At 37.2% G+C, this 26,801-nt stretch overlaps 1 protein-coding gene across 1 annotated transcript; it reads right to left on the reverse strand.

The window, feature by feature from the left end:
- Positions 1-931: 931 nt before the first annotated feature.
- SLC35B1 (solute carrier family 35 member B1) lies at positions 932-26,733 on the reverse strand. Its single transcript, XM_026669708.2, has 9 exons — positions 26,486-26,733; positions 22,094-22,197; positions 18,831-18,961; positions 14,756-14,786; positions 14,169-14,329; positions 11,623-11,749; positions 9,768-9,874; positions 8,062-8,215; positions 932-6,973 (listed from the first exon to the last, which is right to left on the reverse strand). Exons 1-9 carry the CDS (start codon positions 26,710-26,712, stop codon positions 6,921-6,923), a joined length of 1,095 nt encoding a protein of 364 aa, XP_026525493.1. The 5' UTR covers positions 26,713-26,733; the 3' UTR covers positions 932-6,920.
- Between the last annotated feature and the right edge of the window lie 68 nt (positions 26,734-26,801).

Genomic DNA, 26,801 nt, shown 5'->3' on the forward strand with positions numbered 1-26,801 from the left:
TGCCTTGAACTTGTATGGTCTGGATTAATCAACCACACCCCCAGGGAGCTTAACAGTGGGGTTGAATGAACTCTGCCTAAGGCTTGATTGATGAAATCCAAACTCTTTGAAAATAAGTTTGTAACTTTTTCCAGCCCAGTGACCATCAACAGCTGGTTTTGGGGGGAGGGGAGGATTGGAGGTTCCAAAAAATCTGCTGTTTTTGAGTCATAATAACATACTTCCATATATCTAAGGTGTGAAGATCAGCCTTTGTGAATATCCCAAATTCTGTTTTTTAAATAAAGCAGGAAATCTTGTATTCATATCATTATCTTCCATTGATTGAAACCCCTGACTCTTAATTTCCCCTTCAAATGATAATCTTGGAGAGTTCGCATACTTTTTCAGTCATAAATATGTGGTTTGGAATCACTTTCTTCAATAAATGAGTTTTTTACTCATTTTTCAAAACTCTGATTCTCTATATCTAGTTTTAAGACTTGTGAAGAGAATTAATCACATTCTTGACTAGATTTATGCAGATTTATATTGGACATTCAAAGGAATTCAGAAACATTTAAGCATCACCATATAACTTTGGGTTGGTTTGATTTTCCTTGGGTTTGCTTATTTTTGCTATTACCTGAGTGCTTCAATAATACCTACATAAAATACCCAATCCTACTCTTTTGAATCCTTTTGCCCCTTCCAGTGAACATCCATTGCTGCTCTTATGGCTGAAATCAGAGATGAGAAATAAATAAATAAATAAATAAATAAATAAATAAATAAATAAATAAATAAATTTATCAGTAAGTTTTTATTTTTAATATTCTAAATTTAAAAGGGGCACTTAGGACATTTATCACAAAACAACAACAGACACATTTTTAAAATTACTTCACAGACAATTTTGAATTAAAATGTAAATGTATTCTTTTCCCTCCCCCCTTTTTGCAAGTATACCCAGTATAATGTATGTAGCCTTGCTAAGAAAAGGAAAACACTTTTTGCATGATCCACTGACCACAAACTAGCCAACTGCATTTTAGTCCAACGTGTCATGCAAAATCACAGTGTGGCTAGGACATAGTTCAGTGTGCAGTAAAAGATCAGTAATAGCTATGAGCATACAGTCTAGCCTATAACCACGTTATTCAGAGTCAACTAGTAGAGTGGATTCAACTCTTAGTATGAGGATCAATGCCATAATTTTCCAGCAAAAACATTTGGACAGCTGAAAATCAACACAAGAAAGGAAAGTAATCCTAATTAAGAAAAAGTTTGGGAAAGCAACTACAAGGAAGCATAAGGACAAGAAATGTACAGGGGAAAACCAAAAGCCAGACCCTATAGGCCAATTACAATGTTTTATAGGCAGACCTTGACTTACAACCGTTTGCTTAGCAATCATTCAAAATTACAATGTCCACTAAAAGAAGTGATTTACAATCAGTCCTCTACACTGAACAACTGTTGCAGCAGCACCCCCAATTTGGGCACTTGGCAACTGGCACCATATTTATGACAGTTGCACTGCAATACCTGGAGTTATGCAATCACCATCTGTAATTTTTGTAGTCAGCTTCCAACAAATGAAGTCGTCAGGGAAATTGGATTTGCTTAACAACCACAAGATTCACTTATAACTGCAGTGATCTACTTAACCGCCTTAACAAACAAACAAAAAAAGCTCATAAAATCAGGCACGACTCACTTAACAATCACCTTGCTTAGTAACGGAAATTCTGGTCCCAATTGTGGCCATAAGTTGAGAACTGCTTGTGTTAATTATTTTTCTAGAGAAAAATTACCATAAATAGGAATGTTCAAAGGTGGTGTGTTAAATGAATAGGAAAGTGTGTAGAAGAAATAACCCATTCAAGCATTTAAGTTAATGTATGAAAGGCATTATCTACATGGGGGGCTGACTTTTGGTAGACCATGTATTATTTATCTTTGTTTTACTAAGTGCCATATAAAGCTACAATTAAAAGTTTCAGGAATTTGATTAGTTGGTAATCAATTCATAAATATTCTTTTAGACTGCTTTGTTTTGCATGGAGCTGTTCAGTGGTCTTACATTGAGGACAATCCAGCTGCATGTTCACAATCATTTAAACACTCAGACTCATTTAACACTTAAGGAGTTAAGTCCTTCTCTGGTTGAGGAGATAGCGCTAATCTTTGACTTAAAACAGTCATTTAGTGACTGTTTAATGTTACAACAGACCTGAAAAAGATGGGTTAAGACTGTTTATCATACTTATGATCATTGCAGCATTCCCAGAATCCTGTGATCAAAAAGTAAGATGCTTGGCAACTGACTCATATTTATGATGGTTTGCAGCGTGCTGGGGCCATGCGATCACCTTTTAGGAACTTCTGACAAGCAAGTCAATGGGGAAGCCAGATTCGCTTAACAAGCATTATTACTAGCTTTGCAACTACAATGATTCCCTTAACAACTGTTGCAAGAAAGATCATAAAATGGGGCAAAATTCACTTAATAAATGCCTTGCTTAGCAACAGAAGTTTGGACTCAATTGTAGTGATGAGTCGAGGACTAACTGTAGTTGCCCCTGTCCTCTTCTCAACTGTATTGCCTTCACAGGGTTGTTGTAGGGCCAAACAGCAGGCTGTATTATAGGATTTATTAGAAATAAAAGCTCCCTGACATGATTATGTTCTTCTCCAACAGATGCTTTTTATACATGTTTGATCACTTCTGTTATGTGTATATGTTTGATCACTTCTGTTACAAATTTTTAAAAAACATGAATAACAAATGTCTTTTGTATCCTAGAGTTATTGGAATTTGGACAGCATACAAGTTTAAAAAAATAATTTAAAAAAACCACACTGGTTGGGAATGACAAGAGCTATCTCTCCCCCCGCCCTCCATTCCTGTTACAATTTTATGGGAAAAGGGGGTTGCTTTTATACATCCACTCCAAGGAAGCCACCCTTTTCAGAATTGACTAAAGAAAGAAACTGCCGTTTTCCCTCTGGCTGATTTTTAGGAAAATAAGGAACAGGATTACAATAATGCCTCCCGGTCCAATGTTCCAATATCGCAAAAGGTCTAATTTTGGAAAGAAGAGGGGGCAGAGAACAAACACATCCAAAAAGATCAATGTAACCATCAGCTGAAGGCTGAAAAGAAATTGGAAAAGATGGGGACCAGAGAGGAGAGAGCACATTTTGCCAGCGCCACCAAGGAAAGGAGATCAAGGTCCCATCTGGAAGGGCGAGAGGCCAAAAGCACAGAGCAGATGGAGCCTGGTTGCGACAGCTGGTGGAGACGCGCTTTCATGTGTAAAGTTTGCTCCACAGAGACCTCAGTCTATGAGCTTCCAAGGCAGCCTTATGTTAACTGCCCGCCTCCTTCCCATGCTAGGGAACTCAAAAGAGAATGCCTGGCGCAGCTCTTGGGGGCTGCTGCTTAATTAAAACAGGGGGCTTTTTAAACATTTTATAATGCAGGTCTTAGAAGTTTAGGGAAGCATGGCTGGGAAAGAGAAATGAGTTTATTCAGGAATAGACTCCAACTATTCCTACAGCACCTTCAGTGTTAAAAGGCAAGATGAAAATGGTAGTGAAAAGCATCACCCAGTATTGAACAACGTAATTGATTTCAAGCAACCATCTTGACTTTCCCACATTAATTTATATCAGGTGTGTCACTCAAGGCCTGTGGGCTGGATCTGGCACGCGAGGTGCTTAGATCTGGCCCATGGGGCCACCCTGGAAACAGTGAACTGGCCCGCGGTGCCTCTGCCAGCAAAAACAGAGCTCGGGAGGGCTGCATGCAGCCCGCCTGGACTCCATTTTCGTTCTCTGCCAGTAAAAATGGAGCTCGGGGAGGCTGCGTATGGCGCCCCCGAGCTCCATTTTTATTGACAGAGGTCTGCAGGAAGCTGTCATAGATGAAAATAGAGCCTCAACGAGTGGCATTGAGCTGGCCAACATTTCCCCTGGCCACGCTCCCCCAATAAAAAAACAATCCTGATGTGGCCCTCAATGAAATCGAGTTTTGACACCCCTGGTTTATACTGTAAAAGGGATGAATGTTAGGCAGAATATCCTTATGACTTTTGTCCTCCTTCAAGTACACTATTGATCATGAAGAATAGTGCCTGCACAGCCTCTTCATTGTTGCAGGTGGCAGCAGATAGGAAGCCTTGGCTGATCTAGAAAACTGACCTCACAAGCCAGTGAGTATTTGGATAAGAGACCTTTGTTATCCCCCCAGGTTGTAAGATTGGGAAGAGGGTTGGTTTGGTTTTAAATCAGAAAAATGACAAAGTATATCACTAAAGCAATGAAGTTGTCTTTGTGGCCATGAGGCATCAAGCTTCACTGAAGGAAGATGTGGCCTCTCTATGCTTCTGTAACTTGTCTTTCTTTCAGATACGGGAAAAAAACTTTCAAAGTTGCTATTTACCAATATTAGGAAAGCAGGCTTCCCTGTGGTTTCATGATTAATAACCTTTAGAAAATGTTTTTTTTTAACATTACGAGCTTCATCAGCAAGTTCCAAATTCTCTTATCAACTCATTCTTTTAAAAGAAATAGGCCAATTACTACCTATTTTTATGCCAAACAATCCAAGCACTAAATGAACATTTTTGGAACTAGCCACTGCAATTCCTTCCTGTGCCCAGTCAATTCTGCATATGTGATCATAAGAATCAATATATGACTTAATCAAAAGAAAAATCTATGACTTCTCTTGGCACTCTGTGCTACTTCCTGAGTACAGAAACCAGAATCATGAGCAAACTGTGATTAGATGCAGAAAATCATGCTCCCAAAAGTGTTTGTTTAGTTTTGTGTCATGCCAGTTCAGTATTAAGTATTGGAAATATTATACCTAATTATGATATTACCCTTTGTTTATAAAAATATCACATTGTTTTTATTTGCAATAGAAATCTGGAAACAAAGAAAGGGATATGTGCAAGATGATTGCTTGTGGCTCTTAAATTCTACCAAGTTATCTCTAATTCTGGTTATATGCCCCCAGTCCTGTTATCAGAAACTTCCACTTTAGCACAAGAATATCCTCTCATAGAATATGAAATAGACATTCCCTGACCAGGCATATTCTGCCAGACTGCCCACTTCACAATTTTCTCATGACTATCCTTTCCACACTCTCCTGGTTCTTGACTTTTTCTTGTTTCCTGTTTTCTCTGACCCAATTCTGTGTTTCAGTCCTGGACTAAAATGTTGAAAGGAACGTATTGGTTTGGGCATGGACCATCCAAACTCAAGCATATTTTCAAACGTTGAAATGTATTTTGGACATTTTGTGTACCCCTAGGATCCAGTGGATCTGAATCAAATAATTTTAATAAGTTCTTAATATTAATATGCTAAAATTATATGAACTTTAATCATGTTAAAAAATAGCCAAATTTTAAAACTTTTATTGAGATCTCAGCTATTTTTAAAAATGTCTTTAAAAAAAATTGTGGGTGTTAGTTACATGGGCAAAATTGTGTAATGGTGATCACTTTTTTTGAATATAGACAGGGAAGTCCCTACTTTTCCTAAGCAGCAGATGAACTTGAAAAGCACCCGAATGTTCAGGGCCACGAGGCAGCTGAATTTTCTGGTACCTCTACCCCTTCAGATTTAAATAAGCCAGGTTGAAGCTGAGCATGTTCATCTAAGAAGAAAACTCCACCAAACCTATCCAAATAAATGCTAAAACATAACAGTTTGCTTTTCACTTAGTGTGATAAAGGAACTAATCTATTATGATTTACAAAGCCATGATAGATTGATTGTTCTATAAAGCAGTTTTTAAATTACCAAGATAGCATTGTGTGAGAATGTAATATTGGATAGCTACCTCAACTATTTTCTGGAGGGAAAGGGCTTCTCCATGAAGTAGTTTCAATGCTCTATAAATTATTCTATCAAACTTACGTAGAACACCTTGTTAGAAAATTCACAGTGCTTAATTTTAATTTATTTGATTATATTTTGTTTTATAATACTATGTATGTAGAGTTTTGATTGGTTTGATTGAAGCAATATGCTCAAGTGGAGGCTCTTAGTGGATAACAACATGCTGTGTGAATGTGGAGAGACACAGAGCTAAGCCCATCTGCTGGGCTACTAAGTCAGCTACTACCAGAAACAGGTACTGATAATAACAATAGCACTTAGACTTATATATCGCTCCACAGTGCTTAGCCCTCTCTAAGCAGTTTACAGAGTCAGCATATTGCCCCCAACAATCTGGGTCATCTTTGGAAGGATGGAAGGCTGAGTCAACCTTGAGTTGGTGAGACTCCAACTGCTAAATTGTTGGCAGTCAGAAAATAATGACTTATTTTTGGCCAATGACAAAACCAAGAGAGTGGTTTCATTCTGGCAGTCAAAAGTTTGATCTAGATACAGAAAAAGAAGAGGGTTGGTTGGTCTGAAAATTGTTTTATCCTATGATGGATATTTATGGTTACTCTACTGTTAAACTGCTCTGAGTCTCTAGGATAGGCAGTATACAACTATTGTATAAGTAAAAAAACTAAATAAATACTGTAACACCTCCCCTTCCACCCTGGCGAGGCACAAGAGGTGGAAAATAAAATTTAAAACATAAACATATAGGGTTTTTTCTCGTCCCTCCTTTTATTTCACATTAAGCATTTGTCCTATTTCACCAAGAATTTCCTTTTGCCATCCATTAACTACAGTTGTGATTCCTCGGTAGAAATGGAAAAGCTACTCCTTTGATTTTTAGTAAAATAAAGCTACCATTAAAAAAATTAAACACATTTTGAATAAAAACAATAAAATTCCTATGCTGTCCTCTTTCCCCAAGCATTCATCCTGAGCCAAATTCCCATTAGTGGGAAATAAGACAATAAGTTAATAGTTCCTTATGCTTAGAAATTTTCAAGAGAAACCCAAGAATCTTCTTAGTGTGAAGTTTTCTTCGATGTTTTCCCAAATTTGGCATCTAGGCCAAGTCCTGCAGAAAAACAAATAGGAACATTAACCGGGGTTGGAAATGATGCTACAGGGCAAAGTGTTGGGTTGGGGACGATTTTGAGTAAAAGAGGATGGGTGAATAAGGCTTCTAACTTGGGATAATTTTGGAATACACCAAGCTACCCTGGCAGCTTAGAAGCAGATTTTCAGCTTACAAGAATGTCCCAGAAATGATGATGCAGATTTAAAAGCATCTCACTTAATAGTTCTCTGTACAAGTAATTATTATCTGTGGGAGTACAGTATGAAGCAGATTTTAAATCTGCTGAGCTAAGACAGAATAATTGCTGAACCCTGGCATAACCACTAAAAGTATTGTGGTGAAAAGAAGATGTGATAACAAGCAAAACACAACCACACAATGTAACATATCTTAAAGCAAATTGAAGGTGCAGATGAAGCAAAACAGAATAGGTTAAAACCAGTTGGGAAAGCATGATTTAGTTTAAAAATTGCAATCCTTTCACTATCAGCAACTTTACCTGAAGTGTTAATTCAGATTTTCCCAACCTAGACACTCTTCAGATGTTTAAATTTCAATCCCCAGAATTCTTCTGTCAAAATAATCATTTCTTAGAATTCTGGGAACTGAAGTTCACAGTTGCAGAGTATTTAATACATCAGCCTATTTTCAGGTACTCTTAATACCCGTGATTAAGCAAGAAAAAAATCTTCTCTTTGGTCATGTTGTCTCACATAGGAATACTATTTTCAACTCTTCTGGCATTTGAACATTGGCAAATTCTTTCTGCTGTTTTTTTTCTACTATTAATCATCAAACTTTTCCAGCATATTAAATGGGTTTTGTCTAATCTTCACTATAGTTGAAGACTAGATTTGGTGGAGTACAGTTTAAGGGAAGAATGGCACATAGGAAAAAGTGTACATCATTGCAGACTGCTAAGGATCCTATAAATAGATTTAAGTTAAGTAAAACTAATAAAACCCCTACACTTAGAAAAATGAGAAACCTAGTGAAATAGCTAACTGGTTTCTATTTTGCAGGAAATCATACACTGGAAAGAAGGTTGACATTTCCCAAATAATAAAACAAAGCTGCACTCTTACCAAGGAATACCAGGATGGTACCCATCCACTGTAAGTTACTGATAGGATTGGCAAACAGAATGACTGAAGCCAAAATAGTGAAGAACTTGCGAGTTGTGGTGACAATAGAGCAGGTCAGAGGCCCAAAATAAACCACAGTCATGAAAATGAAAGTCTGCAATAAAAAAAAGAGGGGGGGAGACCATGCAGGCTTGGTCAGAAATATATGTCTTGCATCACTTTCATCTTGTAGCCTCTCTGTAAAGACATCTTCCCTCCAACTTTTCACTATGGGACATTTTTTTTTATTATTGAGCTTGCATAAGACCACTTATAATTATGGAATGTTTGAAAGAGAAATTACAGACGATCTTGGAATATAAGGTAACCCCCCCCCCCCTGTTGTCCCTTAAATCACAGCAACGAGGCAAAGGGTCTAATAATCACTTTCAAAAGCAGCGTCCTTTGTATTGTCTTCAACAAATATACAGCAAAACAAAAGCAGGGCCACTTCCCTTTTTAGTGCTAAAGGCAAAAGACAGAAGGAAAGCAACACTTTAAATCTTCTGAAATGGTAAGCAACAAAAACGTGCAACCTAGGAAACAACATAGAAGGAAGAAGATAATACAAGATAAAAAAGAAAGAAAATCCATTTCAAGCAAAGAGACTGAGGTGAAATTTATAATGGTAACAGCATGACAATAGGAAATTTATTATGTGATTGGAACTTTAAAAAAAATTGTTTCAAATAACAGATAGCCTGTGATATTTTGGGAAGGCTTGCTTTAATCATATCTTTGCTTCATATATCATTTTAAATGATTCTGTGAATTAGAGTGCTTTTAATTTTGTGTAAAAAATTTAGCCAAATATGAAAAGGAGACATAACCATGGGGACATAACCAAAGCAGGAATTAAAGTCATGCTAAGTTATCTAAAATTTGTGAGCCGATAATAAATCCTGGATTAAAGCTGATGATTCTGGATTGTTTTGGCTTACATAATTATCCTGCAATCAGATAACAAGCCAAAATATATATATCATCCTTATCTACTTTAAAGTTGGACGACTTGCATACACATCATGTACTTTATTTGCAGTATTTTATTAAACCAATATTCCTGATTTAATGTGATCAGTCTGAATACATCAAAATGTACTTCACACAAGAAAATGTTATGAGGAACACAGAGATACTTTTGGAAGGGACGAATGAAGTATTCTGCCCTGACAGAATCTCACAAACAAGCCATTGGGGGTGAAGGGGTGGGGTCAAGATACAGGTAGTCCTCGACTTACAACAATTCATTTAGTGACTGTTCAAAGTTACAACAGCACTGAAATAAGTGACTTATGACCGTTTTTCACACTTACAACTGGTGCAGCATTTCCATGGTCACATGAACAAAATTGAGATATTTTGTAACTGACTCATATTTACGATGGTTTGCAGTGTCCCAGCGTCCCCTTTTACGATCTTCTGCTAGGCAAAATCAATGGTGAAGCCAGATTTACCCTGGCATGAAATGGAACAAAGTTCACTTAACAAGAAATTTGGGGCCTAACTGTGGTCATAAATTGAGGATTACATGTCTTGAGAAATAGCTGGTAACACTTTCCTTGTAACGTATCTTTTTTATAACATACCGCATTTGCATCCATGGTATAACATAATGTTGACAGTTAAAGCACCACACTAGCTCACAGAAAAAACTAACTGCTTACCTGACCTAAAGCACTGGTTAGGCCAAAGAGAAGGATAGTATAGATGATGGTAGGATAACGCTCAGTGAAACTCAAGAATTCCCAAAGCTCACCTGTAAAAAAAATACCTAGGGAAAAAGAAAATAGAACACAATAATAAAATCTCTCCCTGTGCCTCGACCATCCAATGACCAGTCCTATTTGGCTCCCAAACCATATTCTTTTTAACCGGACATGTTCTACACAAGCAGTGAAACTCAGAGTAATGCAACATTGTAAAGGGACGAGCCACTAATACATCCCAGCATTCCCAAAATGGCTTCCCCCTGGGCTAGATAGGAAAGTCAACTCTTAACTGCTTTCCTGAAACCCAGAATAGAACTGGTAGACCAGATTTCTTCAGGAGAAGTGATAGAAGGCCCATTTCCCAAAATAGATAAGATCTGGAGGGAGCTGACCCTATTTGATCTGATTGGTTAGGCAGATCAATATGGGAGATGGCGAATGCACAGATGACGTTGCTGAAGACTATATAGGGCCTTAAATATGCAAACAGCATATTGAAAATTCCCGGAAGCCAATTGGTGATCAATATAGTTTGTGCAGTAAAAGAAAGGCCCTTTTTCTATAAAACAGATTTCCTGGAGAAATGCAGAATCTGGAGTCTTCTGGATAGGGTAACCAAATGCTCCTAATCATTTATAGCCAGCCAATATGCCAATGGCCAGGAATGATGGGAGCTGCAGCTCGCAAATTTTGAAGGTAGTAAAAGAGGGAGGCAAGGGTGTTCTCAGAAAATGGAAGAACTTGATAATTTGATGCTAGAAATGTTTGCTTTTAACAGAGCTGGACAGACTGGATCTTACATTCAACTGTGCACACTTTTTGCAGACCCCCACCCAGGTCAGAAGGCACTGGGGCATTATTTCTGTATGTTCTTTTAGTCAACTCAGAAGCTGACTGGTACCTTGCTTCCTGGACACTTAAAGAGGACACAAACCCTTTTTTACAGCTTCTGCTGAATTGCACTCCACACTATTTCTGTAAATGCCAGTTGATTGAAAAGAGGGGAACAATTGCTCTCCAAATTACTTTGGCTGCAAGGGCTGCTCCTTTTCATTAATTATCCAATCTTTTCTCCTAAGGTAGTCTCTCCAGAGAGGATCTAACCATCACACACAAAAATAAAGAGTATGGCTTAACTCTTTGCAGTCAAAGGAAATCAGAACCATATCTATATTTCTGGAACAAGGGAGACACCAAATGGAGGAACGAAGTGTTACTGCCAACCTGCACTGGGATTCCCACATACCCCAAAGTGGCCAGGAACAGCTTTTGAGAGAGAAGGGGTTGCCAGGTTGCTGCTGCAGGAGCAACAAAGCACCACTGCTTGCCCTTCTGGAGAAGAGCTATCACATTTCTGAAACAAGATAAGATTGGGTGAGGTATGAATTGTGATATTAAAGCAAAATAAGGGCACATGCACGTTCTAATAGGGTAGCCATCACTATGGGATTATTTTAAATAAGCTTCCTAAATAATTGAGTATTATACAAGGCAATATTTACCCTAATCCAATTAACAGTAATCTGTGTGGAAACAACTTTAATTAGGTGAATATACAGTACCATAAAACATTATATATGAAGATGGAAGGAAGTACTGTCTACCAATTAGGCAACTGATGCTCCAAGCTTTACAACACAAGGATTCCCACAAGTTTCAAAAGTATGGTTCCTTATGCACACATGCAAATGCCTGTGTGTGTAGTCACATACAGAGTAACATATGCATAGCTTCCCACTTTTCTTCTGCAGAATTACGGAATTCAAATCAGCAATATTTTTCTTCTGCTGAATCAAAAGAATATTCTTACCAGCACCCAGGAACAAAGTGGACCACAGATTAACATTTAACATCATATGATTGGAACCAGTCTGGTAGTAAGCTCTCATATGGTCTTGAGACACCCCAGTTAAACCATCCAGAGTCAAAGACAGCAACTAAAATGATGGAAGGGAAGAGAATCACAGTCTAACGTTGATGAAGAAAAATACTACTGTTTTGAATGATATACATCTCTGAAACCTCACTGGAATGTGAAAATACTGTCCATTGGGTTCAGATATTAATAGCATTTGCAAATTCTATGAACCGAGTTCTGCTCAGTTTAGTTTGGTCCCTTAACTGACCCGTAAGGATGAAATGTTATCATTCTTAAAACTTGCTGGAAAACTTCCAGAATTATTTTGATGGTAAAAGTAACATTTATGTTTTAGTAGGGATTGCTTTCGGGAAAATAAATAATTCTATTGGCCATCTTTTCCTGACTGTTGGAAATTCTAACTCGGGCAAAGCCTGATGCTTACAGATTTGCACATGAACCCATCCCATCCTACTAGTCACATAATATCAACAATCATTGATATAGTCCATCAGATCTGCCCTTTGAGGGTTTTTTTTTTTGTTATCTTTTTAATTTATTATTTTTTATGTTATTTATTTTTAAAATTTTGTCAGATGATGGACATGTTATTTATCCTGAGCATGTTTAAACTCAGTTACTGATAGTTGACCCACCATCTCTGCTGAAAGAGGTTTCTAAGTTTCTACTATTGTTTCCATGCAGTAATACTTTCTAACATTATCCCTGAAGTTCCCACCTGTCAGTTTGAGGCTATGTTCCCCTGTTCTTGATTTGTGCTTAATATTGAAAACACTGTCTTGTAGAACCTTATCCACCTATTTAAAAGTTAATCCCTTTCCCTTCTCTCTTCCAGGCTGTACATATTCAATTCCTCCGATCTGTCTTGTTAGGTTTAATCCCTCAGACCCTGCACCATTTTTGTTGCCCATTTCTGGACTTGCTCAATCTTACCAATCTCTTTTTTTTTTAAGTGAGGTCTCCACAACTTAAAAAACAAGGTCTGACTAAAGCTCTACATAATGGTATTAGGACCTCCTTTTTCTTGTTGGTGATTTGTCAAAGTGATGCATCCCAGAATTTTGTTTGCCTTCACAGCTGCCTGTTTAACACTGTTTACTCATTTTTCAGTCATCTGCATACCTAAATCCTTTTCTTCTGTTGTTATGTCTAACCAAATGCATTATCATACATTTAGAAACATTAAACTGCATTCTCCACATTTTTGACCAGTTTTCCAGCAATGTCAAATCATTTCCCAAAACTTTTGCATCAGCTACAAAAAGACATCCCTTACCCACTAGCAGTCCTTCTATTATTATATCAGTTAACAAACACAGCAAACAGAAGAGGTGCTATGGCTGAACCTTATAGTACACTACACCTGTGACTGGTCTGTGTTCAGATATTGCCCCATTATCAATCAGACACTGAGATCTATTCCTGAGCCAACTTCCTATCTACTGGACCACCCAATGGTTAAGCCCTAGTCCATACAACTTTTTAATGAGTTCATTATATGGAACTGCATCAAATGCATTGCTAAAATCGAGATAGGCTACATCCACAGCACTACCTTCATCCAAAACATTAGTGACATGGTTAAAAAGTCAATCAAATTAGTTTGACGTGACCTGCTTTCAGTAAAACCATATTGCTTTGGGGCCATTGAGTTGTGAACTTTTAAACATTCACAACTTGATGGACTAGTGATATAGCTAGATAAAGAAGTAAATATTTTGCTTTGCTACACCTACAGCAGCTTAAATTTACTAAGACATCGGTAACTGGATTTTTCTTACTTGGGAGATGGCCAAAAGAATCACTTATAAATTCTCCATATATTTTTAGCCTTCCAGAGGAGCAAAGACCTGGGACCAAAAATTTGCCTTTTCCTTGAGATAGGATGCTGAATGAGCTGGAAGGCTGTTGGGTCTGGCGCCTGAGGGAAGGGTTTTTATGAGCTGTTGTCATCTGACTAGAATCATTATATGAAATAGGCAGCCGTATAACTCCTGTAAATAACTTAATTAAATAAATACATATAATATTGGAAGAGCAAAAAAGGACCTGACTCACAGCAAGGATTTGAATTACCTTTCTTAAAAAAGGAGAAAAGCATTTGGGGTTTTTTTCGGGGGAGGAGGGGAATTGCTACAGAGCGAATTCCCAGACCTTCTTTTCACTTCCTCCAGTCCCCTGCCCTCTTTTTTGGTAGATGTTAAATCATACATTACTTATTAAGTCTTATTTTGTTAGTAGGATGGGAGCTTGATTAATTGTTCCATGCAATAAAATATTTTAAAGAAATATTTACAGTGCAGTAAGTCACTGGCAGCTTAATGAAACATGCAAAGAAAAATGTCAAGTGCCAAAGTAAACAAAGATTATGTCCTTGAGAGGCATCCCTCCCACTTCTCTACAAAATATAATTTAGCACCTGGCAATTTTCCTCATAATTTTTGTTTAGTTTTGCTTTTTAAGAATTTAGAACTTACCAGCAGGAGTTCCCCATAACCAAAAACATGCTCATCCCCAACACTTCCTACATTTTTTGGCTTGTACATGAACAAGGCCACACCTGTGACAATAAGTAAGACGCAGAAATATTTGGACAATGGATACTTCTTCTTCAGCACTGTCACTCCCAGGAGCATGACTAGAAAAGGAAAAAAAATGTTGGAAAAAGTATATTCCCAATAGTTCTGCTAAGAAATTTAATTCATGACCACTGCATATTATCTTGCATATTGGTCATTCTACTGGTCATTCTTAAGAATTCTGTGGAGCCTTCGATCCTGAACCTAAATCTGCTAGGCTATCTCACCTCACTCAGGTAAACAGCTGGTACGTGCAGATCTGAACATGAAGTGATCCAACTATATTAGCCACATAGTATCAACAGCCATTGCTTTCCTTTTCCCATTTTTCCTACTCACCCCCTTTCCCAAATACCAGCTAAAACTATTATGGAACTCCAACTTTAGAAGTTACATTAAACAATCAGGTTCAATTGATGTGGGCAATGTATCTCAAGCGTTCCCTGGCACACATGGTTTTCAGTATAGGATCAGGGATTGCATACCTGGGATAGGTTTACAGGACTTTCCAAGGACCTATGAAAGTTAAAAAAGAAGAAAGAAATTCACTTGGCTATAATCTTCTACATCTCTGGCACTTGAAGAATGTGAAAAACTGGGGTGGGGTATGGCGGAGGGTGGAAACTAGCTGCTTAAGGTGCAGAAGCTAATCATGTTCTAAATAGAAGCCACACCTTATTAGCTAATTATTTCTCTTTTCTTTATAAAGCCATTACATTCTATGTTTATTTTAAAGCTGTGGTGGTTCCTTTTAAAACTCTTTACTCCCACATCTATTTTTTTCTTTCTTTGCTACCTCTTTACCTCCTATCCAGTCTTCTCTTTTATACAAAGAATCACATTTGGCTCTTTTACTCAAATTTCAGCTTCTATAGGCAGTGGGCATTGATCTTGGGGCTATAGTAAGTGAACAACTTTACCACTATCTGGCCCTTCTACATCTAACACATATTTCAAGGCACTTATTACAAAATATACATACAAATTTGCTTTCACTGAGTTGAAAGACATGTTCATACATCAAATCAAAGCCTGGTTCATTTAACAATACATTATTTATTGGGGTTCAGCAAAGGAGCATAAACATTCTCTTCAACAAAATGATTAAATCGCTCTGTGTAGTGGGAATGGGAATGGGAGAAAGCTCCTTCATTTGTGCTGCAATCTTCTGGCCTTGGAGATTCCCTCCAGATATACCAAGGGAGCTAACTGGCCCAAGAGACCATTGTGCACTCCTAGAGCAGCGGTTGCCAACTAGTGGGCCGCAGCCGACTGGTGGGCCGCGAGAAAATTTTGGTAGGCCAGAGAAATCTCACCCCCAGAGCACCCCCTACCCCAAAGCTATTAATCCAGGCTGCGCAGAAACACAAGGCTGGCCGCCCACATGGCACGCGAGAACCCTCCCCGCCCACTCACTCCTTACCCGGCAAACTTGCCTGCTAAATTGCTATTTTTCCTTTTTCCGACCATCAGCTGTTCTGCTGTACCGGGAGATTTAGATTAGCTAGGAAGCAGGAGATGATTGAATTTCTTGCTTTCTAGCTAATCTTTAGATCTTCGGCTCTGCTTTTAAGCACAGCCGAACTTCCCTTAGGACTGAAGGTTTTATTATTCGGTGCAGACTCAGGGCAAGCAAATTTTATGTGACAGACTCGGGTAGCCGATGGCATATAGATAGATCACTGAATGGTTCAACTCAATCTGCCTGCCTGCTTTGCCTGATTATGGGTAAAAGTTGCTCTTTTTTTATAAAAAATTCAATATATACATACATGGTGTGTTGTGAGTTAATTTTGTGAGTTTGCTTGCTAGCAAATTTTATGTGACAGACTGAGCAAGCCGATAGCAGACAGATCTCTGAATGAATCTGTGATTCTATGAGCAACTCAATCTGCCTGCCTGCTTTGCCTGATTTTGGGTAAAAGTTGATATTTTTCATAAAAATATCAATATTCATATATTTATAATATTTACATACAAGCCATGCCCAGTCAGTCACATGACCACCAAGCCACACCCACAAATTAGGCCATGCCCACAGAACCAGTTAATGGTCCCCGGGATTTAAAATTATGAGTTTGGTGGTCCTTGAGGTCCAAAAGGTTGGCAACCTCTGTCCTAGAGGGTCCCACTGACAGCTTCTCATGAACAACCTATAGGTTGGCAGCAAAATTGTTAAGCCTAATAGACCTTCAACCAGGACTGCAAAAAATGGCTAAGGGGAGCTCAACAGCAAAGCAACATACATCTTTGTAACATTGTTAAAGCTTTATTCTTGGGCTCCCAGGTGAAATAAACACATCTCTGATACAGCAGAGACAATTACCATGGAAATGCCAATGAATCAGCACGCTTCTTGGAACCTCTTAGAATAAAAATGTAATCAAAAATAAAGGGGAAAAGGGAAAAAAATTTGATTTAAGGAGGTTATAAATAAATTAAAAGTCCAAACATGTTTGGAACAGCTTTTATTATAAAATTTATTTATTTTATTTATTTATAAAATGTATTGGCCACCCATCTTACATCAGAGCAACAGAATAATATTTTGGAAGTAATTACATAATGTCTGAGAATTCAAATGTTTTTGTCTATCTTAAGTCAAAACAGAAACTTGAGGCCACTTCAAGAACTGGATATTAGAGGTGATCAAAGATTTCACACAGAAAATGAAAAAAAGGTATATGATTTTTTATTTTTGATTAATATGAGGATTCACAAAAGGACACAAAACTCTGTAACATTAGAAATATTTCAAGAGATTTTCAAAGAATGGGGCCAAACATTAGTAGCTACAACATCAGAAATACAATGATGTCTGGTTTTATGGATGGACCATATCCAAAAAAAATACCTGAAGTACTACAGAAATGCCTTAATCAGAAATACTGTTTTTTTTTTTTTAAAGTATGGTTTATAAAATAGAGGAGACAGTTAAAGTAGAATTACAAATGACAAGCCAAGAGAATGATCCTGATGAGGACTTTTTACTGGATACACAAAGCTGATTAAAGTTTTGAAAATCAAAATGGAAATGCAGAATAATGTAGATTACAAGAGAGGAGGCAGTGAGAGTGAAATTATACGTCATAAGCCAAGAGAATTCCCCTGTTAAGGTTTTTTTATTGGATAAAGAAAAGAAGCTAGTTAAAACTTGAAATGAAAATACAAACGGCAAGCCAAGACAATGACCTGGATAATGATTTTTTTTTACTGGATTTGAAAAAAAGATTTGCTAAAGCTAAAAGCCTCTGCCATGGGAAAAAGAAAAATTACAGACACCTAATTCTATCACATTTGAATGAATTAAAAATGAAGATTGTTAGGTTAAACTAAAACATCTTTTTATAAATCTATGGTAACTCTTTATAGACTTTTTCCTGACCCCAGGATTGGAAAGTTGATGATTTCAGGATTTTTCTATTGATTAGCAATGGGTCAAAGGAAGAAGATGGGTCAAATTAGTTTTTATTTATGATGAATATTGAAAGATTGAAAGTCATTTCTTTATATATTTCTTTTTCTTTATTATATGCTTTCTCTTTATTTTTCTTTGTTTGGAATCCTTGGGCTAAGCTCTTGAGCTAAGTTGTTTGTTTAAAGATTCTTCATTACCCAATTAGAAAACATCATCAATCATTTGTTTCTGTGTATGTTTTATTCTATTTCTTTTACTTTTTCTGAGTTTAGTTTGTATTTACTTTTACTACTGTAATTAAAACCTTTCATATTTTTTTAAAAAAGCTTTTATTCTTGACTTCCAGTTCTATAAAAATGTTTTTAGTTGTTGTTTTTAAACTGACTACAGTCATACCTCAGTATTCAACTGTTCTGAAATTAATCAAATTTGGTATTCAATGCATTTTGACTTGAAAATTTTGTCCTGGTATTCATTATTTGTTTGGTACTTCACACACAAGCTAGAACTTGTTGGTGTCATCTGCCCCATGACTCACTACCCTTTCCAGTCACATAGTTTGTTTGATACTCATAGTTTCATAAGTCATAGTTTGTTTGGTATGTATCGCGCCTCTGGAACCAATTTACGATGAGTACTGAGGTACACTGTATATTATTTAAATTAGTTATATATTAAGGAATTCTATACCACTCAGATTTGGGAGACTGGAGTAGCCTATGTACCCTATAGCTAGGTAAGTAAATCAACCCCTTAGTCTTAAAAATGAGGGGACTTTTTGCCTAGCAAAGCAGCTTTAAGGAAATGTAAAACGCTCTTGAAGTAAAGTATCTCTTTGAGTCTTGACAAAACTGTAATATGAAAATACTGAAATCAAGCCTAGAATTTCTTATTTCTCCTACCAGTATCAGTTCTGAATGACCATGGAAATATAATCAATTTAATATAAGCAATATAGGAATTAATTATCTGGCTCTTTTCTATACTATTATACGATTTTAATACATGATATAATAAAATAAACTGCCAAGCTCTTCATTAGAAAAAGGAAGAGTTATTCCATTTTCTATCTAATCTCCCACCAGCCATCAAGCACCCTCACCTACTCTCTGCTCTTTTTTCACCCTTTGCTCTTTTTTCACCTGAGTTGGGTAGTTGACAAACTGAAGTGCTGAGTTACTGGACACCATTGCTCCTAGATATGAGAGAGCGCAAGCTGCATAGAGCCAATTCCGAGTCCGGTCCACCTTGACAGCATCAAAAAACTGGATCACTAGTAGGAAAAGTTTACATTAAACACAATGTATGTTTAATTCAGGGACAGCAAAAGGTAAAACATTTTTTTTTCCTTCCAAGAGAGAATATTTGCAGTTCAATGTTGAGCTGCAGAGTTCACGGTATTGTCTGCAAATGTTTCATTAGCCAATGAAATTGATAAGATTAACTTTGGGTAATGAAACACCTGCAAGCAAACAATCAAGCTCAGAGAACACTAAGAACTCCATAATTTTCTGTTTCCAAGACCTCTTCCCAAGAGGGGAGGTAAGAAGATGATCTGACTACAAAGCACTTTCATGTTGTTTGCCAGGTTAGCAACAATGATAACATACATTCAAATAAAAATGAAATAAAGCCAAAATTAAATTTAAATCTTTGCCTGGCAAGAATTCTTCCAGCCAAAGAGAATATAGGTAGTCTTCAACTTATGACCAATTACTTAAGACCATGCAACATTACAATAGACCCCTCAGAAGTTAAGACTGCTATGCTATTAGCACCACCACAGTCATTTGCCCTTATGACTGACTGCAGAGACTCTCCAGGATGCTCCCCCAGTCACCCCGCATCCTGCCCCGCCAAGTCTCCAAAAGCATTGGCCTGCTTTGCTACCCCCCCCCACTAGATTCCACATACTCCTCTTTACCTTGGTTACCAATCACTCACCTTTCAAAGGTCTTCAGAGCTGAGGTAGTCAGAGTAGGGAAGAAGGACTGCTGGGCCACATGGCTGTCTTTTTCCGCATGCAGCTATAAACCGCTTTGACCCTGCAACCCATGCAGCTGCACAGTGTGATTGTGGAAGCATTGGCTTAAAAAATGACAGTTGCTTTTGGGATCCAAGCCACAAGAGACTTTTGCTTTCCAAAGAAAAACTAAGCTCTCTGTATACGGGGTGGTCCATTTTGCTCCACTGGCGTTAGTGAGCTGTTTGGGAGCAAAGTCTTCATTCACTGGCAAAGACAGCCGCTTCCCCTCCCCATTGCACGCTATCTAACATAGTGCTGGGCAGAAGGGGGAGCCAGTCGTCTTTACTGGTGAATTAAGGTTTGGGTCCCAAAGAGCACTCTAATAAAAGCAGAGCAAAACAGACCTCTCCACTTAAGAGAGCTTAGGGTTGTTGTTGTTTTTGCAAAGCAAAGACCCTTTTTGCTTGGATCCTATAAGTGGTTGTCATTTTCCAAGCTGGTCCTTCCATGATCAGGCTGTGCAGCTGCAAACTGCGTCATTGTTGTGCTGCATGGGTTGCTGGTTCAAAGCAGTTTATGGCTACACTCAGAAAAAGACTGCCACTTATGGATTATATGTCATGTGGTCCAGCAACAGAGTGGCCTGTCCCCCTTCTGTATCCCAACCTTATGAGCTTTGGAGGTTTGCAAAAGGTAAGTGTGCAATTCTAACGGGAAGAGAATGTAGGAGTGCCAAGCAACTGTGGGGACTCCCAGGAGAGGGAAGTGGGCATGGGATATCTCGGAGTGTGGTGGAAGTCTTGGGAGGTCTGAGGCAGTTTGGCTTGTGCCTGATGTAGGCCTCCCAGGATCTCATGTACTCACTTAAGGGCCCCATGTTCTACCTAACAACCTGCACGTTCATTTAACAATTGCAGGCTGGCTGAGAAAATGATCACATAACTGGGAATGCTGCAGCTATTGTAAATAGATGCCATTTGGCAAGGGCCAAAATTGCCTCTTCGCCATACAAGGATGCTGTGACAGTCGTAAATGCAAGAACTGGTCATAAGGCACTTTTTTCAGCATCTAACTTTCAGTGGTCAATAAATGAATGGCCACAAGTTGAGGACTACCTGAATTATGTGTTGTATAGCTGTTCTGAGTTCAAGAGGGTTGTTCTAGGCTCAGAACATCCTGTAAGGTTAAACAAAAAACAATACCAGAACATTTAAAGTATAGTCAGACAATTACATTGTATCAGAAGCAATTCAACTCAAAATGATTAGCATACCTCTATTTGCAATTGGTGTGTAGAATACTTAGTTTTACTCTAATCTCCAACTACAATTAAGTAATTGGGGGCAAATTAAAAGTGACTAAATCTCTTACTTGTGGCTATGTTTAAACACAAAGAAAGCAATCACATTTATAAACCTGTCTGTTGTGCTTATTTTCAGTTCTATGTATCATAGAGATTTATAAAATTGGTTAGTTCAATAACCCTGTGTAGGCATATTAATGCAATTCTGATAAGAAAAGTTGGGACACTCAAGAAAATGCCAAGAGGAAGATACGAGAGATTTCTACACAACCTTCTACCCATCTGTCTTTCTCTTTTCAAATGATATACAATATGCACACATGTCTCTGCCAATTACTATTTTCTACTCATTTTTCCTGCAGCAGTAGAAGAAAGGGACAATAAAAAGTAAAGGACTTTACAAAAATATATTTGAGAAGCTTCATTTTTCTCTGATGAAGAACGCAGTATACTATGAATAAGGAGAAAATAACTTTTTCTCCTGCCCAAATATAATGTGCTATTTTCATTGAAATGGGAAATATAGGAGATTTAGTACACGTAAATTATTTTTCATCTATTTTAACAAAATATGGAACAAAGAGGTATACAGCTGTCCTTCATGTGGCTTCTCTTTAAAAACACATAAGCAACAACATGCTTCTCTGTATATTTATATTTATCCATCCATTATGTTAATCATCAGTGGATTTCAATAGATATGGCTAGAGAAGAGGGCCTTTTCTAAATGTGGAATGAGGGAAAGGGAAATAAATACATTTCTAAAAAAGGAATTCCTTAGCATTCTTCTCGTTCTAAGAAGAACCACCAGAGAACAATGACTACTGCCACAATTAGCAGTAGAAGAGAGATATTTTATGCATGGGTTTGAAATAGCCAGACAAATCAAATCACAGCCAGCAGTGTCCTCTGGTAGGGAGGAGGCCAGTTCTCAAAAAAACTAAAATGGTAGTATGATGTCAGTTGTGCCCACCATCTTGTTTTCCCTCCCTCCTTACAGATTTCACTAGTTATAGTACATTCTTTCCAGAAAAAAAAGAAAAAAAGGTGTTTGGATTTGGAGTTTTATAACAGGTTCCAGAATCAAGAGAATGCAAAACGGATCATTTGCGGATTTATTTTTTTAATGTACTTACTCAGCTTAGCGAAAATTGCATTTATCACACACTGAATAAAGACTAAAGACAGAACATATCTGAATTTCTCCTGTTTTGCTCCTTCCCCATATTTGCCTCTTGTACTGTAGGGATAAAAACACATAGGAGGAAGAATCAGTTGCCAAAGATGCAATACATATCAAGGCATCCACACTACTTTCATATATGGATTCAAAATTTGCAAGACTCAGAGAACATTTGTCCCATCCCTGGGTCCCACCAGTGGGTCAAAGGCAATTACAATCTTTTATCTGGAAGTTACATTCACTAAAAGGAAACCAATTACTCAACGTTAAGCTAATGCTCTTGTTGGGCAACCTTTGTCTTTTCACAAGAATATGCAAATTATTGCTTTTTATTATATTGATGGGATCTTCTCAGCAGGACCACTAGGTAACAGCTTGCTAACAAAAGAAAGCAATATATTGATCATATATTGTCTGTTTAAGGTGGAGGAGGAAATAAAAAGGGATGATTTAAGATCAGAGAGAATCATATATTGGAAGAGTCAATATAAAATTTCAAGCCTGCTACAAATTAACTGGAAAAATCAAAGTACTTATTATAAGTCACATTTTTCAGAGCAACTTGAAAACCGCACTTATTTTTTTTATACCATAAAGTTGTAACTTACTTTTAATGGCCGCCACAAAGAAGCTGGCAGCCGGGTAAGAATGTGCAGGAGGAAGTGGAGAAAGTTTTTCAAAGGAGAAAGTTTTTCTTGGTTCCTAGGACTCTAAGACATATTTAACAAAATTCCTGAAAAGTATGATTTTCTGAATGATACCTTCTAGAAGAGGAAAAAAGCGGCAGTTTGGTGGTGCTGAAAGGAAAGCTTACCCTCTTTTCCTACGGAATAAATAAGTGGATATTAAGAAACCTATTTCTTTTAGGTGAAAACTGGCTTTAAGCGATGAGTGGGAAGAGAGAGGACTAAAAAAAATAATATTTGTATGCTAAGACTTTGTTGGAGGAGATGCCTTAAGGATTTGAAGACTAAAATATATTGCAATAAGATTTTAAGAAACAGATTTGGACTTTCTTTTTTTTTTGATTGATACTACCCCAGGAGGAGAAAGTGAGAACTCTGCCTTGGTTTGGACTGATTGATAACTTTGGGACTGCTTTATTTTTTCTTTGGAATATTCTGGTTGTTGTAAGAAGAAAGAAGGGGAAAAGAAAAGATTTATAATGGCTCTTTCTATTGAGGAACTGAGAAAAGATTATGAACAAGCAAAAAAAAAAAGGTAAATCTGGTTTGAAAGAAGCCTTCCTTTTTTTAGAAATGGCGCTTATTAACTATCAACAAACATTACAACAGATGAAGACAGCAGAAAAAGAAGAAGGAAAGGAAGCCATTTTTATTAAATTTCAGAACTCGACCAAGAAAGAAGGAAGAGTGAAAGGAAGAGAAATAAAGGACTTAAGATTTAAAAAACACTTAAGAAAGGGAAAAATAAGGTGCAAAATCAATATAATGATAGTAAACAAAAGGGAAAAGGAACACGACAGAGAAGGGAAGCCAGTAAGGCAGAGGCTAGAAGAAGGGGGTAGAAAGGTTTGTTGGGAGAAGAAAGAAAGGGAAAAGGTGGAGAAAAGCTACAAAGTTTTGAAATTAAATGGGAAAAAAGGAATCTTTTTTAGGGATAAAGGATAAAGGATAATTTCTTCAAAAAGATTTTGCAAGGTACATAAGATGATATTGTAGTATGGTATTAGAAATAGAAAACTTAAATGGTTTAAGAGTTGATAAGAGATTAAAATGTTGAAATGTTTAATAATGATTGGTTTTTAAAATTTAATAATATGATGGGAGGTTTAGAATATTGAGTTTTAATTAAAGAGTTTAATAAGATTATGGTATTGATGTTATTATAAAATTTCTATTATAGTATTTGTTTTTAATATTTAGATTTATTGTTTAACTATGTATTTAATTACTCTGGATGTACTATTTAGATAGAATGTACCAAGCAAAATCAGATTGGGTATTGGGCGTTATTTTAAAGGTTAATTTGATTAATTTAGGGGGGAGATAGAAAGGCATCATACTCTGATTAGTGATTTCAGGAGAAACTTCTTTTTTTTATAAGGAACGAGACAAAGGGACAATAAAGAATGGACAAAAGATACAAATATAATGACTCAAATTAAGATGATTAATTAAGATAGAATTAAGAAGAGTGAAATATGTGGAGAAGTTAATATAGAAAGCTTAGAATGGTAAATAAAATAAGTAATGATATGTAAGATGAGCATGAATATAATTGAAGTCCATGAAGAGAGAGATACCTGGGTCCAAGTTACTTTCCAAAAATATTTTTTTTATGTTTTATGTGTTGTGTGTATATGTTTTTTTTTTTGGGAGAATTAATAAAACCTTGCAGAAATATAGAATGAGAATAATGGTAACTAAGTCAGAAAGAAATAGATGAAATAATAATAATGAAATTGAATAAGAGTAAAGAGAAGTAAAGAGAAATTGGACAAGAGGTTTTTGTATGTTTATATGGAAATGGTTTAAAACAGAATTATAGTTTATCTGACTTGTTAAATTTATAATGGAAAAAGGTTTAAACATGTAATGGATAATGATGATTTGTGTGTTTTGAAAATTAATAAAACTTGTTTTTTTTTTAAAAAAGTTGTAACTTACTTTTTATATTTTAAGTAAACAATTCTAAAAAAAATAATGATTTGAGGTAAACCTAATATGAAAAAGGAAGTTTACTGAACACAAATATACTTAGAATTATTGTTTCTTGTATTAGGATAGTGAAATTCTATGTGAAGAATGTTTAATTGTTATTCCCAAATAACTATAGCAAGAACTATAGTTTAAGGCTGTATTACAGATTATGTATCACTCTATTTATTTTACATCATTAATCTTAATCATTTTACTGATCAATTAATTCTCTGCATGTAATACAGAAATAATGTTATGAAATTAGGGGTACTGTTTTTAAAGAAACAACTGACTGGAAAGTTGCACCCGTTTAGTTTAATAGCTGCCATACTAGTAAGATCGATGCTAGACTAAATGATACAATGAGGATCATAAGCGGCTGCATAAAAACTACTCCTACTTGCGGGCTCCCCGTGTTGAGTCATATTGCACCACCAGCTCTATGAAGGAGTTTAACAAAATTATGAGAAACCCACTTCTTCCTGTGCATGCTGATCTTTCTCACCTATCAACTGGCAGGCTTAAATCCAGGAAGCCCTCTCTGGCATTCAGTCAACAGTTGTCTAACCACTTTGAGATCACAGTGGAAAGCCAAATGGGCTAATGCCCAGATACAGGCAGATCCTATACAAAAGGTGCCAAGTTTTTATCTTCCTTGCCATTGGTCAACTCTGAACAGGATCTGTACCCAACATGGTGTCTGCCAGGACTCATTGTTTAAGTGGGGTCTTGTTTCTACCCCTCAGTGTGACTGTTGTGGCCCTCAACAAAATATCCATCACATTGCTTACACTGCCCCAATGTCCATCACAAGCTTACACTGTCCCAATATTTGATTTTTCCCCCCAACATAGACCACCCTGTCCTTGAATAGCTGGTTGGACCAGACATTAACATTTGAACCACTATAAGTCCATGTATTTGCCATATGCTAAATAAATAAATAAACTGGAAAATGCTTCACTATAAGATACTGCACTAACCTCAGAAAGATATGTAACCAAGCCAAAACTCTTTCCTTAGTTTGAACTGGCTATCTGTAAATGCTAATAAATCTTTAAATCTCAGTGAGGCACATATACACACATATACTGCCAATTCCAGTTTGTAATGCTTTTAATAACCATGTAACTGACAGTTTGTGTAATTATGTTTTTGTCAGCTATCCATCCATAAGCAGTAGTAAAGCATTGTCATCTGTGGGATTTCTACCTGCTGCACAACTGTTAAATTTGTACTACAGATTTAATTAGACTAGATCCATTGAATCAATGGACTTAAATTTAGACAGATCATATCTGCTGCTATCTGGCCACTGATTTGTTATAGTTCGAATACAGCACATTTAACAATATGATCTTGGTAAATTTAAATTCCGAAGACGGATACCCCTGTAAATGTAGCTAAATCAGAAATCAGACCGAGACTGTCAGAAAGAGCGACGGTAGATTTCAAAAGAGGAACGGGAACCTGCGGGTTGTTATCTGAGTCACAGTAACCAAGTGTTTGTCAATGCAGATCAGGAGCTTAGAAAGAGTGATGATACGAACAACATCTATTAGGAAAGACAGCAATTGGGAAGGAAGTTTCTCAGAGGGTGCATTGAAATCTCCGCCAGCCAGAACCAAAAACATCTCAAGCCAGTCCTGCAAAGAAGAAAGCGTTCTCCTCAAGTGACTTACATTGTCTCTTGGAGGACGCCGTACCAAAAGTAACACACGAAGACACCCAGACAGCAGAGAGGCAACCGCAGCCGCTCGGGGAAAAGCCAAACTCCTCCGCCTCCTGACCCTCCAGTCGTCCCCATGGCCGACAGTGCAGTAGTTTCGGGTCCAGATACTCTCAGTGATGATAGCTCCACGCACTCATCCCGCACCGGCAACGACGGTGGCGGAAAAGAGGACCTCATAGAGGCGGCTGCGCTGTGGACAAAAAAGGACCTTTCCAACTCCACAGGAGTGATCTAATACGCTGCCTGACCAGCCTAGCCCTGCTGAA

This window comes from Notechis scutatus, chromosome Z (genome assembly GCF_049901735.1).
Source record: "Notechis scutatus isolate UNSWTSFEM ecotype Mainland chromosome Z, rNotScu1.2, whole genome shotgun sequence".
Lineage (NCBI taxonomy): Eukaryota > Metazoa > Chordata > Lepidosauria > Squamata > Elapidae > Notechis > Notechis scutatus.

What these genes read in the sequence shown, in the direction of transcription:
- SLC35B1 (XM_026669708.2), bottom strand. Translation starts at nt 26,712, where the DNA reads ATGAGGTCCTCTTTTCCGCCACCGTCGTTGCCGGTGCGGGATGAGTGC. An exon ending in TGCAATTTTCGCTAAGCTGA is followed by an intron (nt 18,962 to 22,093) that starts GTAAGTACATTA and finishes TTTTCCTACTAG; the next exon opens with TGATCCAGTTTTTTGATGCT. An exon ending in TTGTCAACTACCCAACTCAG is followed by an intron (nt 14,787 to 18,830) that starts GTGAAAAAAGAG and finishes TAACTTTCATAG; the next exon opens with GTCCTTGGAAAGTCCTGTAA.